Source organism: Balaenoptera ricei, chromosome 6 (genome assembly GCF_028023285.1).
Source record: "Balaenoptera ricei isolate mBalRic1 chromosome 6, mBalRic1.hap2, whole genome shotgun sequence".
Lineage (NCBI taxonomy): Eukaryota > Metazoa > Chordata > Mammalia > Artiodactyla > Balaenopteridae > Balaenoptera > Balaenoptera ricei.
This window is the reverse complement of record NC_082644.1, coordinates 15,269,711-15,287,055: the sequence shown is the minus strand read 5'-3', so window position 1 is coordinate 15,287,055 and position 17,345 is coordinate 15,269,711. Positions and strand designations below refer to the sequence as shown.

At 48.0% G+C, this 17,345-nt stretch overlaps 1 protein-coding gene across 3 annotated transcripts in view; it reads left to right on the top strand.

Annotated features, from left to right (window-relative positions):
* SLC25A37 (solute carrier family 25 member 37) overlaps window positions 1–10,748 on the top strand; it is a 43,023-nt gene extending 32,275 nt beyond the window's left edge. Inside the window, exons 2-4 of one of the 3 annotated variants that reach the window (XM_059926864.1) lie at window positions 2,817–3,045; window positions 5,070–5,126; window positions 7,017–10,748. In XM_059926864.1, coding sequence (XP_059782847.1) covers window positions 2,817–3,045; window positions 5,070–5,126; window positions 7,017–7,537 — 807 coding nt within the window. In that variant the 3' untranslated portion in view covers window positions 7,538–10,748. Of the gene's footprint in view, window positions 1–2,816; window positions 3,046–3,126; window positions 4,248–5,069; window positions 5,127–7,016 lie in introns of those variants that run through there. The other 2 variants (XM_059926866.1, XM_059926865.1) reach the window with 2 other exon arrangements.
* The last annotated feature ends 6,597 nt before the right edge of the window (window positions 10,749–17,345 follow it).

Sequence of the window (17,345 nt, the reverse complement as noted above, 5' to 3'; positions counted from 1 at the left end):
CACCATAAGTGATGGAATCAGTTCTGTCTGATAGCAGACCTTGCCTTCTGGGCCACCTGGTTGTACCACCTCCTGCGTCAGGCTCCTGATTTTTATCAGGGGCAGTGATAAGAAAAAGCCAGGCGAAATATGAAGCTTCATTTGCTCTAAAGCTTGAGCAATTTCAAATATCCGTTAGAATTTAGTGCTAGAGAACCTCTGCCGTCCCTGGAGCACCAGTTTTGCCTCTTCCAAAGGGAGCACTTTGCATTTCGTATACTTTATTTTCTCTGGCCAGCAGTACACTTACAAGCAAAGCACAGGTTTTGTAGCCATGAGTCAGCGACCTTCCTGCTTGGCACACTCACCCACTTCTTCCTTTGGTCTTGTTTGCTTATAATGTGTCCTGCATTATCAAGTTGCCTAAAATCCTTTTGAAACGGGTTAGAATAGAAAACACTTAAGCAAAAAGGTACAGGGACACTGACCCTGTCCATTCCCCCCTGGGAATGTGGGACCCAAGTGTCTGGCGGCTTCCTCTGGCTGAGTCAGGGGGCATTTTCACCAGTCTGTGGTAGAAGAAAAGAGGGGAAAGTAGTACTTAATAAAGCTAAATTGAACTTAAAAACCAATTTTATAGTCAGAAGTAGTCTTTACTTTTTTTTTTTTTTTTTTAAAGCATTAAAGGTGTCCTGGGACTTCCCTGGTGGTCCAGTGGTTAAGGCTCCACGTTTCCACTTCAGGAGGCATGGGTTCGATCCCTGGTCAAGGAACTAAGATTCCGTGTGCCGCACCGCAGGGCCAAAAAATAAAAAAAAAGTTCTTTCTTTTACAAAATGATGATTATAATAAAGGGCAGTGGTGCTTGTTGCTTATATTGTTATTATTTTTATGTCCTTTCTTGGCAAAGTGAAAATTTGCCAACGGTGTGCCCATTTTCTGTGTGGTTTTACTAACTGGTAAAATCCTAAGTCTGAAAACCACCACTAATTTGGTTTTCATGCTGTTCCTCTGAGCCCTGGGGTTCCTGGTGGGGGGGATTTCTGCCTTGAGGAGTGAGAGGAGAGCACAGAACTTTTTGTCCCGTTTCCAGTCAGAGAAGCTCTTTTATTTTATATATTAGTTTCTTTATGGTCTTGTTTAGAGGTAAAAGGGTATTCCTACCAAAGTTTGGAGACCCTCTGATCTAGACTGTGTGTGTGTTGGGTGGAGGGGAGTGGAGGAGGGAATGCTGCTTTTGCAGGACTGAGCCAGTGTGGTACTTTTACCCACAAATATTTCTTATCTACTGTACTGGTCAGGGCTCTTCAGAGAAACAGAGCCAATAATGTGTATATGTTTGTGTGTGTGTGTTTGAGAGAGGGAGAGAGAGAGAGAGAGAGAGAGAGAATTGGTTCACATGATTGTGGAGACTGGCAAGTACAAAATCTGCAGGCCAGGCCAGCTGGAGACCCAGGGAAGAGTTGATGTTACAACCAAAGACTGGAGGCAGAATTCTTTCTTCCTCGGGGGACACTAGTTTTTTTTCCTCTTCAGGCCTTCATCTGATTAGACGAGGCCCACCCACACAATGGAGGGTAGTCTGCTTTACTCAAAGTCTACTGACTTTAAATGGTAATCTCATCTATAAAATGCGTTCACAGCAACATGTAGACTAGTGTTTGGCCATAATTGGAGCCGGCATGGGTACTGTGGCCTTGCCGGGTTGTTGGCATGTAAGATTCACCTTCACACCTACTCAAGTGCCTGGGGAGTGTGATGGGGATGACAGAGATGGGGAAAGTTGGTCTTTGCCTCCAGGGGGCAAGACTATACATAGGAAGAAATTAAGAACAAGACCATATATTTCAGTGCTAACTTGTATAGATGAAATGTAAAAAGTATTTACAGGAGATGAGGGGGTGAGGGATGGAGGATTCCAAGGAGATTTATGGTTGGGGCTGAATGGAACTTTCACAACACAGAGGTCTCAGATAAGTGAGGGCACAGAAGACTTTAGAACCGGAGTGGGAACCCCTGGATAATAATGATGCTTCTATTTCAGGGGTCCCCACCCCCTGGGCCACACAGCAGGAGGTGAGCAGCAGGTGAGTGAGCGAAGCTTCATCTGTATTTACAGCCACTTCCCATCGCTCGCATTACCGCCTGAGCTCCGCCTCCTGTCAGATAAGCAGTGGCATTAGATTCTCATAAGAGCGCGACCCTCTATGTGTGAACTGCACGTGTGAGGGATCTAGGTTGCACGCTCCTTATGAGAATCTAATGCCTGATGATCTGAGGTGGAGCCGAGGCGGTCTCATCACCCCCAGATGAGACCATCTAGTTACAGGAAAACAAGCTCAGGGCTCCCACTGAGTCTGCATTATGGTGAGTTGTATAATTATTTCATTATATATTACAATGTAATAATAATAGAAATAAAGTGCACAGTAAATGTAATGCCCTTGAATCATCCCGAAACCATCCCCCCCACCCCTCTACCCCCCGATCCGTGGAAACTGGTCTCTGGTGCCAAATCCCGAAGCGCAGAGAGGTTAAGGGATTCATCAGAAGTCACACAGCTTGCCAGTGGCCGGGCAGGTGTTCCTACTCCAAATCCTGCCCCTCATCTTTTACCTCCTTTGCTGAGCATAATGAAATCCATGTGAACGTGCGTGTGTGTGTGTGTAGGGATGGGGGATTACTCCAGAAAGGAGAAGAATAAAAGTTTTCTTCACCCAGAAATCCTGTGAATCTATAAAAATGGCCTGTTTTTTTCTCACTCTCTCCCTGGGTCTTCCTTTCCCTCCTGACCAGCCTCATTAACCCCACTCTTTTCTTTTCTCGCCCTCCCCCAGACACGAATGCAGAGTTTGAATCCAGATCCCAAAGCCCATTACACAAGTGTCTACGGAGCCCTCAAGAAAATCATACGGACTGAAGGCTTCTGGAGACCCTTGCGAGGCCTCAACGTGATGATGATGGGCGCAGGGCCGGCCCATGCCCTGTATTTTGCCTGCTACGAAAACATGAAAAGGACTTTAAATGCCGTTTTCCACCACCAAGGGAACAGCCACCTAGCCAATGGTATTTGCAAGCATTTGTCTGGAGTTAGAAAGGTCTCTCCTTCAACAGACCCTTCCCCAGGGTTCTCCTCCCTGTGACCCAGCAGCCTGATGCCTCATCTCCGCCACGCTTGCTCATGAATCAAGGACTCTAGATTTGTGTGTGCACACACACCCAAACACACGCACACACACACGCGCACGCGCTTTTTTTCATTCCCCTCCTTCGCTCTCTGAAGCCCAGGGAGAATCAGTGACAGAGGTGTTTCATTGTTGAGTGGGTTTTGCCTTTTTGCTTTTTAAAAAAAAAAAAAAAAAAAAAATTCAAAAGCAATTAATGATCAGATCTAGGGGAGAAAAACAAAACAAAACAAAACAAAAAACCAAACAACCCTGAATAGAAACAAAACTTTTGAATGCTGGATTCCAAAAAAAAAAAAAAAGTTATGTGGACAGCTTCTTTGAGACTATTTAAAAACTGGCCCAACAGGTCTCTACAACGTCAAGATCTAACTAAGCTTTAAAAGGTCAAGAAGTTTTATGGCTGACAAAGGATTTGCTCCTGCGCAGAGGACCTTTCCCACCTAAGCTTCTGGGGATTTGGGAATTTCGCCCCCATCCTCTTCCGTCTGTTGCATCTCTCTGCAAGCAAGGGCTGAAATCGTTTTCTTTTGTTGTTTTGAGGGAACCAGGAGGGTGGGGGGTGGCCTGAGCTGGCCGCAGGCAACTGTTATATAGGCTTGTCTTACTGGGCCCTGCCAAGTGGTTATTTTCGCCTCCTGTGGGTTTGGCTTTTGTTGGTTTCTGTTTGGGTTTGGAGTGAGACTCTGGCTAGTGGCATAAGGAGAACTTAACTTTAACAAATTTATTTTTCAGCAACAGAGAGGTAGATGTGACTGGCAACAACTTTCTACCCCTTCTCTTTTTTGTTCTACTCAGAACCAGAAAGCATCCCTCCCACCAGCAAACCCTGGTAATAATGACTCCAACCTGGCTGGTTTGCAGACATTGGTTTTGCTTTTTAAAAATCGGCCCCTAGTTGCATTTGTCCGGACCGTCACCAAGATCTGCACTCTTGATGCTGTCCTCAAGTTCGTGGCCTCAGGGCCCTCCTTTTGCTGAAACTGCCTTTTTAGCTCCTTGGTCTCTGAGCCCCTTGAAGGCGGTTTGAACGGAGCCCAGTTTATGTCAAGTTCTGCCCAGCACTGTTACTGCTTCACTGTGGTGTGTGCTTTGGTCGCGTTTTGACCTCTCTGGGGATGATCGTAAGCGTGTGGGAGGGAGGGAGGGAGGGGGATTTATATGCATTTCTGAAGCATTAGCCTGTGTCCCTCTTTCTTCCCACCTTTTAGCAGTTATCTTAATTACTGGGCAGTGTCACCCACAGAGGGAGGAAACCCAGAGCCAGAAGCAAAATTCCAGGCTGGAATCTGGCTTTTGAAGTTCCTGGTTCTTGAAGCCAGGCCAGAGGAGACCCTCAGATGGGCTCGGCCATTTCTGAGACATGTCATCACTTTGCAAACTCACCCTGGAAATCTGCCATATGCAGATCTCCCTGACGCCCTTTTCCCTTGGCCATTTGCTTTAAAAAAATGCCTGGATTTTATTAAGGAATTTTCTTAAAGATTTCTCTTCTTTTTGCCCCCTCTCTGCTGTATACATGATATCATCCCCTTCCATTGCCCCCAGCTTAAAGGCAGAGTGGGTTAATCTGTAGGCAAAGGCCAGAGATGAGAGAGAATTAAAATCTCTATGGTGGAAAAAGCCACCAAGTGTGTTTTCTGGTAGCATCCAATGTTGGCAGGTCTAGCCTTTTCCTAGTGAAAATAAGGTTCTGCAGGATTGAAATGTGAGTAACGGTGCCTGTGTTACCTTCCTCATTTTTATCCCGTATTTTCCATGATCACTTTAGGGTTTTAAGAGTCAATGCTCACCTGGGTGGAGTTGGTAGTGAGTTTTGCTTCTTAGAAAGCAAGGTCCAGGGTTCCAGGAACTTCCTCAGAACCCCTGGTCCCAGAGGGTAATTTTCTGGAGTTTGTTTTGCAGGGATAGCTGGGAGTATGGCCACCCTGCTCCACGATGCGGTAATGAATCCAGCAGAAGGTAATGTTTCATGGTCCCAGGGCGTGGCAGTAGGGGATGTGCAGAGGGGCAGGAGCAAAGTTGGGGGGTGGGGACAGAAGGTCGGGCAAGGGAGCTCCCGGTCCCCAGTCAGAAGAAGCAGGAGAATTCGTACCATGTTCTCAAAGGCCTCGAGAAGGCACGTGAGCATTTGAGCTCTGGGATTCCGGTTCGCTTAAACAGAGCTACTCAGGGTGTGATCCACAGACCAGTAACATCAGTGTCTCCTGGGAGCATGTTAAACATGGTGATTCTCAGGTTCCACCCCAGACCTACTAAACCAGAATCTCGGGGGGTAGAGACAGGATATCTGCTTAACAGGCTCTCCTGGCAATTCTTTCGTGTGCATTTGCACTACTCTGAAACCTGTGTGTGCTCACATGCGTACACATGTGCGCACACACACACCCCACTGGGCCCTTGTTCACCATTATCAACCATAGACGAATTTAGAAGGAACCCATCTGAGGCCATTCATTAGGGTTTATGGGCTTATGTTCAATTTGCTTTTTTAAAAGAAATTTGAAATTATTATGGAAAATTTCAAACAGGCGAATGTAGGGAGAAGAGTATGGTGAACCCCGCATGTGTGTATCGCTCTACTTCATAAATTAATATTTGGCCATTTTGTTGTAGCTGTCTCCTCCCACGTTACCTTCTTTTTTTTTTTCCTTTTGAATTTTGGGAGCATTATAAAGCAATTCTTAGCTGTGCAGACGAGTTCAGTCAGCTTTTTCAATATCCTCGCGTCCTCAGCCAACTTGGGTCTGAATAGTGAGGAGCTTTTGGACCCGGTGCTGGGCATACCTTCAGCTGGGTTATTCTCTGTGTGAGATGTAGGACTCTCTCCCTTTTCCTCCTCTCTCTGAAAATGATCCCTTGCCAGAAGGGAGAATCAGAGGTGAAAAAGTGCAGCATTTTAAATCCTGTGTTATAAGTTTGTCTGGTTTTGTCTTTTAAGGTTACAATTTATTTGCTCTCAGCTGCCTCCCGTGCCTTAGCAGATAGGAAACTTGTTCTGACTTTCAGGGATATATGGGTCAGATTGGGAGGTGGGCTGCTTTTTCTGTGTGTTTAAGGCAATTCATAGTCAATGAGCAGTAAGTTAGCCCATGTCAACCAGGCAAGAATTTTATTTCTATTTTTTTAAAGGAGAGAAAAATGAGGTTCAACTCCACCCTCTTCTCCTTGACATTATATTGTTTTAAGGACTTTATTTCTGTAAAAGTAAAGCACGCTGTATGTGTTTATCTTGCAATGCGTGGGGACAATTAAAATTCTAAGTATTTGCCCCATGTCCTTTGACCCACCAGTTACTTTTGTATTAATAAAGCCAGGGTCCTCACTGGAGTTTGCCGTTGAACTTGGGCCGATATCATTCTAGTGTCTCTTCCAAGAGCACTGAGACCCAGAAGCTAAAAACACTGTCAGAGGTACAGACCACTGAGAATGAAGGACGGGACACGTGTCCAGTAGACGTACTGGGACGGAAGAGGGCAGAGGAGCCAGGAGCAGGGTCTAGATTCCTCAGCGTGCGTGAAGCCCGAGGCAGCTAGGGCCTGGGGGATCAGCTCGGGCAATCTCGTCTGAACTGGCTGCCTGGTTTGAGGGCCACGTCAACCAAGAGTCAGGCGGGAGAAACGTCAGGAAACAGCCACCTCCTGGCCCTGGATCCCGGAGGCATGTGTCTATAAACGGAATGCCCTGGAGCTGGCCCTCGGTGGTTTCTCGGGCTGGGGCTGGGTGTGTGCTAGCTCCCCGTGCCCTGTTACCCATGTGTCTAAACTTGCTTGTTTCTCTTTATGGCTTGGCTTCCCATCTCACTCCGGCCTGGGGTGGGGCTAAGCCCAACCACCCGGGACCCGCCCACAGTTGTGAAGCAGCGCTTGCAGATGTACGACTCGCCGCACCGGTCGGCCCTCAGCTGCATCCGGACCGTGTTGGGGACGGAGGGCTTGGCGGCCTTCTACCGGAGTTACACCACGCAGCTGACCATGAACGTTCCATTCCAGTCTATCCACTTCATCACCTACGAGCTCCTGCAGGAGCAGATCAACCCGTACCGGGGCTACAACCCGCAGTCCCACATCATCTCAGGCGGGCTGGCCGGGGCCCTGGCTGCAGCCGCCACCACCCCTCTGGACGTTTGTAAAACCCTCCTCAACACTCAGGAGAACGTGGCCCTCCACCTGGCCAACATCAGCGGCCGGCTGTCGGGCATGGCCAACGCCTTCCGGACGGTGTACCAGCTCAACGGCCTGCCCGGCTACTTCAAGGGCGTGCAGGCCCGCGTCATCTACCAGATGCCATCCACTGCCATCTCCTGGTCCGTCTATGAGTTCTTCAAGTACTTCCTCACCAAGCACAAGCTGGAGAATCGAACTCCGTACTAAAGGAACGGGCTGTGGGAAGTGATGCCAGAATCTTTGATTGTGCAAAGGCTTTACCTGACTGATCCCCTTCCCCTGCCCTCACACCAAGATTATCAGGGCAGGGTGTTGGCAGGATCTGCTCCCTGACGCCTTAGAGAGAGGGGAGGACGGGACAGCCGCTTACACGATGGCCGTCCGTCCGCAGGGATATCCCAGGTGGTAGAAAGTGTTGAAAGACTGGCAGGGGAGCGAGAAAGTGCTTTCTCTCTTCCTCCCCCCGCCCCCGAGAGCGATGTAGCTTTTCTGCTTCAGTATAGCATCTCCTCCCCTAGAATCGTACGTAGATCACCCAGGAGGGAAGAAAATGTGCAGTGACTGAAAACATTAAAGAGGAAAAAAAAAATTATGTATATAGAAGTTCCAGTACACAGTATCAAATAGATGGATAATGTTTATCCTTTATTTTTCTATGTAGAAGTTGTTGGATTTGCGTGTGTGCCTCTGTGTGTGTACAAGCAAGTGTTACAGCTGGGACTATAAAGCTGTTTAAAAAAAAAAAAATAGCTGAATTCTTCCATCGGGTTAAGTCAAAAGGCACCAAAGTAATACATTGCTCCACGTGGTCTAAAATTGTGTTGAGCCCCCCCACCCCCAGATGGAAGTTCCACTTGAATGTAAAATAATAAATATAAGGTTTATATTTTGAATTTTCTTTTCATAGGGGAAAATGGTACGTTGAAAAAAAAGTCAAAATAATGATATAATACTATTAGCTACTTTTTTTTTTTTTTTCTTAATCAGTCACCTTCATGTGCCTTTTCCCTTTGTCTTTTCCTAGAAATTCCAGGACCAAAGATCTGGCCCTGGGGCTTTTCCTCTTGCTGTGTGCTCGCCCGCGTGCACACACGTACTGGGCGTCAGCGCGGCTCACACTGGAGCACAGTGGCCCCCAGTGGAATTAGGGTGGCTGGTCTTAACACTTACTGAAACCATTTCCTTCCCTTGTGGGTGACGTGAATGTATGCCTCGCGGGGCCAGCACTTAAAAGCCCTTGAAATGCCAACGCTTGGCCACTTGTTGGGCGGGCAAGTGTGATAAATCCTACCTTGATCTTTGGACTTCATTCTCCAACAGTCTTTTAACCCAGGCACTTCAGGTATTCTCTTGTCTGTGTGTGTGTTTGACTAAATCTCCTGATCTCCTATGTTTCCCTGTGCAGTTTTAGGGGTTTTAAAAAACACAGCAAGCATATCTACGGCATTTGTCTGTACACCTGCCCATCACAAATTTCCCCCTTAAGAGCCTCTCACCACGCAGGGACAGGCCAGGCTCCCCAGCCCCGCAGCGCAAGGGACCCGGGCCCTCGTGCTCAGTCAGGATGCCTCTCGAACCATCTTCGGCCTTGCTTGGTCCGCGCCAGCTGAGAACACGATGCCTTGTTTCCTGAAATGGCCTATCTGAGCCAGATGATCCCTGAGAGCAAGCGCAAGCCTGTTTCCTCCAGCCAAGCCTTCCCAGGCCTCTCTCCGAGGGAAGACACAGTGGCTTCACAGTTTCCTTTAGAGCTGTCTTTCAAAATGAGCAGGAAGCACGTGTGTGTTTTCATTCTGGCCGGCCTGGTCCTGACCTTGACCCTTTGCCCTTCGCCTTTCGGCCTTCGCCTTAGGCACGGTCCATGTCGTGCATTCTCACCGAGGCTCAGACCCGGCTCCTTTGGATGCCGTGACTCCTGGGATGAACTCAGGTGGTGCTGGGACTTTTGCATCTCAGAACCTCTGGGAGTAGTTTGCAGGTCAGGGACAGCAGAGACCCACATCAGGCAGCTCCCACATGTGCCCCGATGAGCAGGGTCTTCTCCTGGGCTGGGGGGCCTGCCTGCTGACCTGTCCTACCTCGGAGTTAGCCCACCCCCATCCCCCGGTGGAAATCAGTTGCAGCGAGCTTCCCCACTCAGGGATGCCAAAAGCCCACGGAGACCAAACTGCTGGGGGAAGTGTTGACATCTCTCTAAACATATACCCCGTCAGTGTTAACATTTTGCAAATGGAAGAAAATCTAGATCAAATTCTAAAATAATTATCCAACCACTCCTTTTTGTCCACTTCAGATACACCATGCTGCTGCAAAATATTCCTTATTTCTTATGGGATTTTGTTTTCGATGGTATTGAGGAAGGAAACGGCTCACTTCTCTGGGTGACCTCCTTTGGGTCAGGAGAGATAGAGTCTCCAGATTTCAGAGTCGGAAGGTCTGATCCTGGCTTTCCTTTCCCAGTGTGTAGGGATCGGCTGGGAAATGGGGGTGATGCCACCTGTCCTGCCTTCCCCACTGGGTCTTCCAGAGGCTGAACGAGCGCTGTATCTGAAAGAGCTTTGAAAGTTGTGAAGCGCTGAACAAATAGAAGTGGTCATGAATTTTGTGGGAGGTAACCACCGCCCCCCCCCATCACCCTGAGCTCCAAAGCTTGTCTTGCTGCCCCACGCAGACTGCAGCCCAGTTGACTGTGACTTTGACTTGGCCAAGAACGAAATAGGAACATGTTCTCCCCATCCCCGACCCCTGGCGATGACCAACCTAACGTAGTCAGTCACGGCACAAGCTTGGTCACTGGTGTCTTTGGTGTCATTGGGGTGTCATCTGCCGCCCAGCAATGCCACTTGAGTACAATACTCAATAACAGTGACTTCTGTCCAGACCATGATTTGAGATCCAACCCCTCATACATCTGAGTTTTACTTTTTAGAATTAAAAAATTGATTTTTTTTTCCAAATGGGATAAATCTTCAATCCATGACTATTTTTTTCTTAACTTTGGATCGAAACTCGCTAGATACTGGCCTGCGTCCTTTTGTGTGGTTTCTTTTTCTTTTATTTTTTTTTTAAATACTGATGTCTTGTTCCAAGAGCTGTCCTCCAAAGTCCCCCCCTAAGGCTGCACTGGCAACATGTTGTTATGCCATTAAGGTTTTATTTAACTTTATTTAAGGATGATTGTGCCTGTTCAATACAAATGTACTGCTGCTTCCCACCTGCAAGATGCACGATGTATGTTAGTAGGGTGGGCCAGTGTCCTTTCTTAAATTCCTGTCGTAAATATCGTGGTTTCTGCCTCTTGATTGTCACCAGTTCCTGGAAGAAGGGGAGAAATGTGTGTTTCTGTGTGGGGATATTTCTGATATGCTGCTACAGTTGTGACACTGGAGCTACAGAAAATAAAGCCTTGATCTTTGAAGTGTTGTGGGCTCTTTGGTGGGAATGTTGAAATAAGAGGCAAGTGGATGGAGGAAAGGAACCTAATTCATGGGGCTTGTGCCTCCTGCAGTCTGGTGCATTAAGGACCAGGATCTATGGCTTCGATGGAAAGCGCCCCTCAGCCCTCTTATCAAAATGGAAGCAGGTGGCCGCCTCGGCCAACCCAGGGATGGTCACGTGAGATGATGGGGCAGGGCTGGGAGCCTCCATGGCTTTGCTCGCTGTGCTGGGGAGGGTGGCAGCTCTTCTATCCTTGTGGGACCATGAGTGTGAGAGGCTGCCGGTACCTGGGATGCCCAGCCTTGATGCCTGGCACGCTCATGCCTGTTTTCTCTCTCTCATCCCTTTATGGAGGCTTAATCAGGGTCCCTCTACACGGAAGACCCCGAGGATGACCAGAATCCACACATACTTCCTAAAGAGCACAGCTTAGACCAGGAACTAGACCTATTCTGGAGTTGAGAGTGGGGCTGGGGGGTCTCGGACCCCTTTGAAAAGCCAGGGACAGCTCTTGACTCATCATAGTTTGGGAGGTCAGAGCGCCTGCTTTCAGCATAACCACCAAAGACTTTAGTGAGGGTGGGGAGTCAGGGTTGAGGTCAGGCTTGAGAACCAGCCATGGGCAGTGGTGCCAGGAGGTGGGCAGCGGTGCTGATCAGAGAGCGGAGAAGGTTGTAGGTAAACCTCCTGCTTTGCACTTTTACCAAAGGCCAGCACTGTGCTTCTCAACGCTGCCTTGTGGCTTGTTGATTGCCTCCACTCCGGGCCGGGGGGCATCCAGTGCGTATGTACCCATTCAGCAGATTTCTCTCCCTGCCCCATGGAGTCCACCTGCCGGCAAATCCAGAGCGCCTCCCACGAGCAGAGCACCGTGCCTGGCGCCCTGGGGACCAGAGCCAAGTGTCAGTGGGGTTCCCACCCTTTCAGGCCATACAGTCTAGTAGAAGAATGTAAGGGAAGACATCAAATCGAGACCCACAAAGATGGTAGTGGAGGCTGCCGTGGATGTAAAACAGTAACTCGATACCTTTCGACCAGGCTCCATGAGACACTTAATAGCCATCCAATCCCCAGCTCTGTCCCCACCGGTGGGGTGCCGTTCTGTCCTGCACCAGCTCCCCGGAGCTGACTGCGCATTTTTCCCCAGCTTCAAATTCGGTAGTGTCACGTTGGTAGCTTGAAAGCAGCAATGGTAGGGATGTTTACACCACAGAAATAGGCCGGTGCTATAAATCAGGGCTCTCTCTTTTTGAAGAGGCAGCTTACCTGTCCACCACTGTCGGCACGTAGCGCGGGGCTTGGTGTGTGATATTCGCTGAAGTTTCACTGAGTGAAAGAGATGCTGGATGCACTTTTTGTCTTCGACCCGGGGTCCCCTCTAGTGCTGGAGCTCCTGGCTCCTCCTACGACAGAGACCGTCTTCATCACTGAGGAGTCCTTTCCAGCCCATCCACACTCTTCAAATTCCAGCCCAGAATAAGCCATGAAGGGAAGGCCTTCCCTTTCCTCCCGGGCCAAGCTCTCCATTCTGTTCCAGTTCCCACCTCTTCTGGGAGAGACTCCACTTCTGCCCACTCGAGTGACCTAAATGCAACAGACACCACAGAGAAGAATATAAGAAGCCTAGGGTTGTCCAAGAGACAGACACGGCCCCTGGGGGTGTGTGTGGAGGGGGGCTAGTACTGCTTACAGATAAATAAAGGCTTGGCTCTGGTCTAAGGCAGAATGCATGCATGGCCTAAGAGTAAAGAGTACCATTCGGGAGAACAGCTGGGTTGAGTCATAAGGGCCTTGTAGGAGAAACCCCGGTGCAGAGCTGCAAATATGAGCTTTGACTGTCATCTGACCTTGAATCAGTGGGTAATGGGGAGTCATTAAGGGTCTCTGAGTGGAGGACACCATGACTGGAGCTCAGCTTTAGGAAGAGTCATCTGGCGGAAGTAACAGGATGGAGTGGAGGTGGGATACCAAGGAGGCTGGGAGATGGTCGATTTGTGTCACAGTGAAGTTGACCAGAAGAGGGGTGACTGAGGGAAAGGCAGGGGAGACTGGAACAGAATGAGCGTGGCTCATGAGAGTGTACAGGGGAGCTTGGGGCGGGGCGCGGGTGCTGGGCAAGGTGAGCGTGGGCTGGCTGAGGGCAGTGGCCGTGTCAGGAGGGAGACCTGGCTGGGAGGAGAAGCACGTGGTGGAGGAAGTGCCTCGTCTCTAGAGCCATTGGGCTCCCCTCGGTCCTCCTCCTCCCTGGGCATGCTCAACATGAGCTGAGCTCTTGGCCAGAGCTGCCTCTTCACCCCCCACACCCCCTTGGTGTTCGTTCCCTGCCCTTCTTCAGGCCACACCCTGACTACCTTCTTTGTTGCTTTCCGGGCCTCCTAAGGATGACTGCTTGGGAAGGTTTTGCCTTTGGAACTCCTGACTCTCCACCCCTCTTGGTGCTGATCTGCCCTCACAGCTTCACCCGGCCCCCCTGGAAAGATGATTCCCAGATGTGGGAGATAGCGCTCCCACTTCTCTCCTGAGCTCCAGATCTAGGTGTTCAGGTGCTGGCTGGAGATCTCCCAGATCTCAACTACTGTTCTCCTAACCCCAAGAGACTTTGGCCCCTCCTGCCGGAGGCTTACCATGTTACTTACATTATTACTCCCTTACCGTGCTACTCACTTACCCTGCTACTCACTTACCCTGGTACTCCCTTACCATGATACTCCCTTACCATGGTACTCCCTTACCATGATACTCCCTTACCATGCTACTCCCTTACCATGCTACTCACCATGTTACTCACTTGCTCAAAACCTTCCAGGGCTCCCCGGTGCTTATTGACTTTAAGAATAGGCTAACCTGCATATGCCAGTGCCAGATTTAGGGAATAAAGAGAAAGAGAACAGCTAATGGACATATAAGACCCTGAGGTCTAATCTCCTGAACAGGGCAGGGCAAGAACTGTGTGCAATGCTTACATTTAATAGTGAGGAGAGAAATGGGGACCAGGAGAGACTGGAGTGGTCAGAAAACTATGAAGATAGCCAAGAGGTGAGGCTTTTTCACAGGAGGAGGAGTCATCCATTCGACTGGGGTAGGTATGATGTAAAAGCAGTGACAGTCATTTACAAATTCCCAGATTGTCTCTCCTTGCTCTTGCCCTCTTTGTCCCTGGTTTGTCTCCCCTCCCCTTTACACTTGCCTCTTCTGATTCCTTGCTAAATCCCACCTCCCCCAGGTTCAGCTGCTTGCCCTCCAAGCGCCATTCCTAATATACCTGACAGAATATTCCAGTAGCCACCTAAGACAATAATCAGGCAAATAATCAGAAATGCCCATCCCAGGCTTGTTCACAGAAGTCAAATCTGGAAGCAAACTGGATATCTATCAAGAAGTTAAGTGATTTATAGAGCATCCGAGCTACCCTGGTGTTCTAGTGGGAACCAAGGAAGTTTCATCAGGAGTCCTGGGTCAGATACATTGTTTAAAATGTGGACTCCCCAATACATTTATAAAATTCGAGAATACTTCCAAGCTTACTCATTTCTCTAGCCTTTCCTCCTAAAAGTAACCTTACTTTGGGGAACACGTAAGCCCCCTTTTGTGAAGGGGTGGTTATGTGATGGCATATCCACGGTTTAGAATTCCATTTTAGTTTCCTGTTGACATGGCTTCTTTAAGAAAATCTTTGCTCATGTTTTTTATTTACACGTGGCAGTCGTGATCTTTCACTTTCTATGGCAGGTGGGACAGCCGGGGAGAACCGCCAGCACCACTTATGAGAGGACACAAGTGCCACCTTAGGAAGGATAGCCCAGCCTGTGCCCGCTGTCATCTGAAAGTCCTATGTGAGAAGAAAAACTATAAAATCAAGATCATACTGGAGATGTTTGGGTCTCTGACCCAAGGCAGTTGAAGTCCAGGCATTGCCTTAGAGTTCTCGTGAATTTCTGTTATCAAGGACTTACTACTGAAATCACTTACTACAAGGCAGAACGCACATGAAACCCAGAGCGACAGAGGCATTGTGGACACCTGGGTTCTTTGTCATTGTCACCCTGGCTTTTGGTGGCTTCCTTTAAGAGAACAGGTGGTTTAAAAAGAATAAATGAAGGAGTTCAGTCCCGGAGTCTGCCCAGCACCCTGCTTTCAGCCTTAGGTATTGCTGTTGCCCGGGGTGGGTGGAGCGGGGCATGGGGGAAGCGGAGAAGTTTCACTACATCTACCGTTGTGACCTGGACATCAATGTGCACTTTAAAATAGGAAGTTTGGAAGGCAAGAGAGAACAAAAGAGTTACAAAGCTGTTCTAGAAGACCCAGTGTTGAAGTTTTCAGGACTGTACCAAGAAACGTGTTCTGACCTCTATGTTACTTGCCAAGTTTTTGCAGGAGGGAAGCCTCTGGCCTTGCCAGTGAGACCCTCCTACAAGGCATTTAATATGAGATGGAACTGGAATGAATGGCTAAAGCTGCCTGTGAAATACCCTGACTGGCCCAGGAATGCCCAAGTGGCCCTGACTATTTGGGATGTGTTGGGCCAGGAAAGGCAGTGTCTGTGGGAGGACCAACCGTTTCGCAGTTTGGAGAATACGGCATGTTTCGCCAGGGGATGCATGACTCGAAAGTTTGGCCTAACGTGGAAGCAGATGGATCAGAACCCACAAAAACTGCTGGCAGAACAAGCAGTGCTCTCTCAGAAGGTCAGGTGAGCAGCCTTGCCAAGTTACCTCTAACATCAACAGCAGATAAGCAAATAATGTTGGGTTTGATTTCCGGTTTCTGCAATGTGGAAGACTAAGATCAACTGAAAATCCTCCCACAACAAACAGCTAAAAGTATGAAGTAGCAGTAAAATAGGTAAAACAATTTAGGAAGGTAAGCCTTGCCAAAGATGAGTTTGCAGTCTACAATTACACACCAATGAAAGCTAAATTCAATAATCATAACAAACAACTGGAATATATCCACCAGAAATTCAGATAATGGAATATTGAAAATAAAAAAAAACTATTTAAAAATAAAACAATAATATAAAAACATAAAACATAAATCAAAGAATAAAACATAAAAAAGAGAAAGATTATTTACTACTATACCTATATAATGAAACTTAATATTGGTTAGAGTAATTCTTCATCTTTTTTTCTCCTTTCTTCAAACTCAAGTGTTTTTTTTTTTTAATAAATTTATTCATTTATTTTTGGCTGTGTTGGGTCTTCGTTGCTGCATGCAGGCTTTCTCCAGTTGTGGCGAGCGGGGGCTACTCTTGGTTGAGGCACGTGGGCTTCTCATTGCTGTGGCTTCTCTTGTTGCAGAGCACAGGCTCTAGGCGTGCAGGCTCAGTAGTTGTGGCACGTGGGCTCAGTAGTTGTGGCTTGCGGGCTCTAGAACGCAGACTCAGTAGTTGTGGTGCACAGGTTTAGTTGCTCTGCGGCATGTGGGATCCTCCCGGACCAGGGATTGAACCCATGTCCCCTGCTATGCCAGGTGGATTCTTAACCACTGCACCACCAGGGAAGTCCAAACTCAAGTGGTTTTATAAGCCGGATTTACAAAGCTGCTGAGATCAATATGACCATGATATTAAAACTAGAGAAAGAAAGTGAAAGAAAGGAATATTACAGACGGTTCTCACTTATAAATATAGATGCAAAATTTCACCTAAAAATTAGCAAACTGAATCAAGCAATTAAAAAATACATCATGCCCAGGGACTTCCCTGGTGGTCCAGTGGTTAAGAATCCACTTTTCAATGCAGGGGACGCAGGTTTGACTGCTGGTGGGGGAACTAAGATCCCACATGCAGTGGGGCAACTAAGCCCGGGAGCAGCAACTAGAGAGAAGCCCACGCGCCGCAATGAAGAGCCCGCATGCCCCAACGAAAGATCCTGCGTGCTGCAACTAAGACCCAATGCAGCCAAAACTTAAATAAATAGATATAAAAAAATACATCATGCCGAAACAGGATTTATTCCAAGAATGTAAGAACAGTTTAACACAGAATATCTATCAGTGTACATTATTACTGCATTATTGAGTGTTTCAGGGGTCCCCCAAGATGAGATGATGGAATCAGAAGCAGTCGTAATCACAGCTAAGATTTATTATAAACAACACAGCAAGAATATACAACTAGATGGTTCAGTAAGGGAAAAAGATATAGGTGAGGTCTGGAGAAATCAATACACAGGCTTCCTATGCTTCCCCTTCCCAGTCCAGGAAGAGACACACTTGAGTGTACTTCTTTCTCCAGGAAGAAAAATGAAGCCTTTTGGAAAAGCCCATTTGAGACTCAGAAATTAGGGTTTTTACTGGCGGTCTGGTCACACAGGCATTCTCTGCCCTCAAGTACCAAATTTCTAGCCTCCGAGAAGGAAATCAGGTGCTCACCATAAATCACAGTGTACAAACAACCTAGCCACAGTGAAACATCTATACCAGTTAGAGAATGTTTCAGCAGTCAAGTTCTCACACCTTAGCGGGAGGCCATCGTTGCAAGCAGGTCCTTTTAAAGATAGCAGCTTCAAGGCTGCTATGTTAACTATCTCCTGCACATTAAATTAAAGGAGAAAAATAACATATGGTCAAAAGA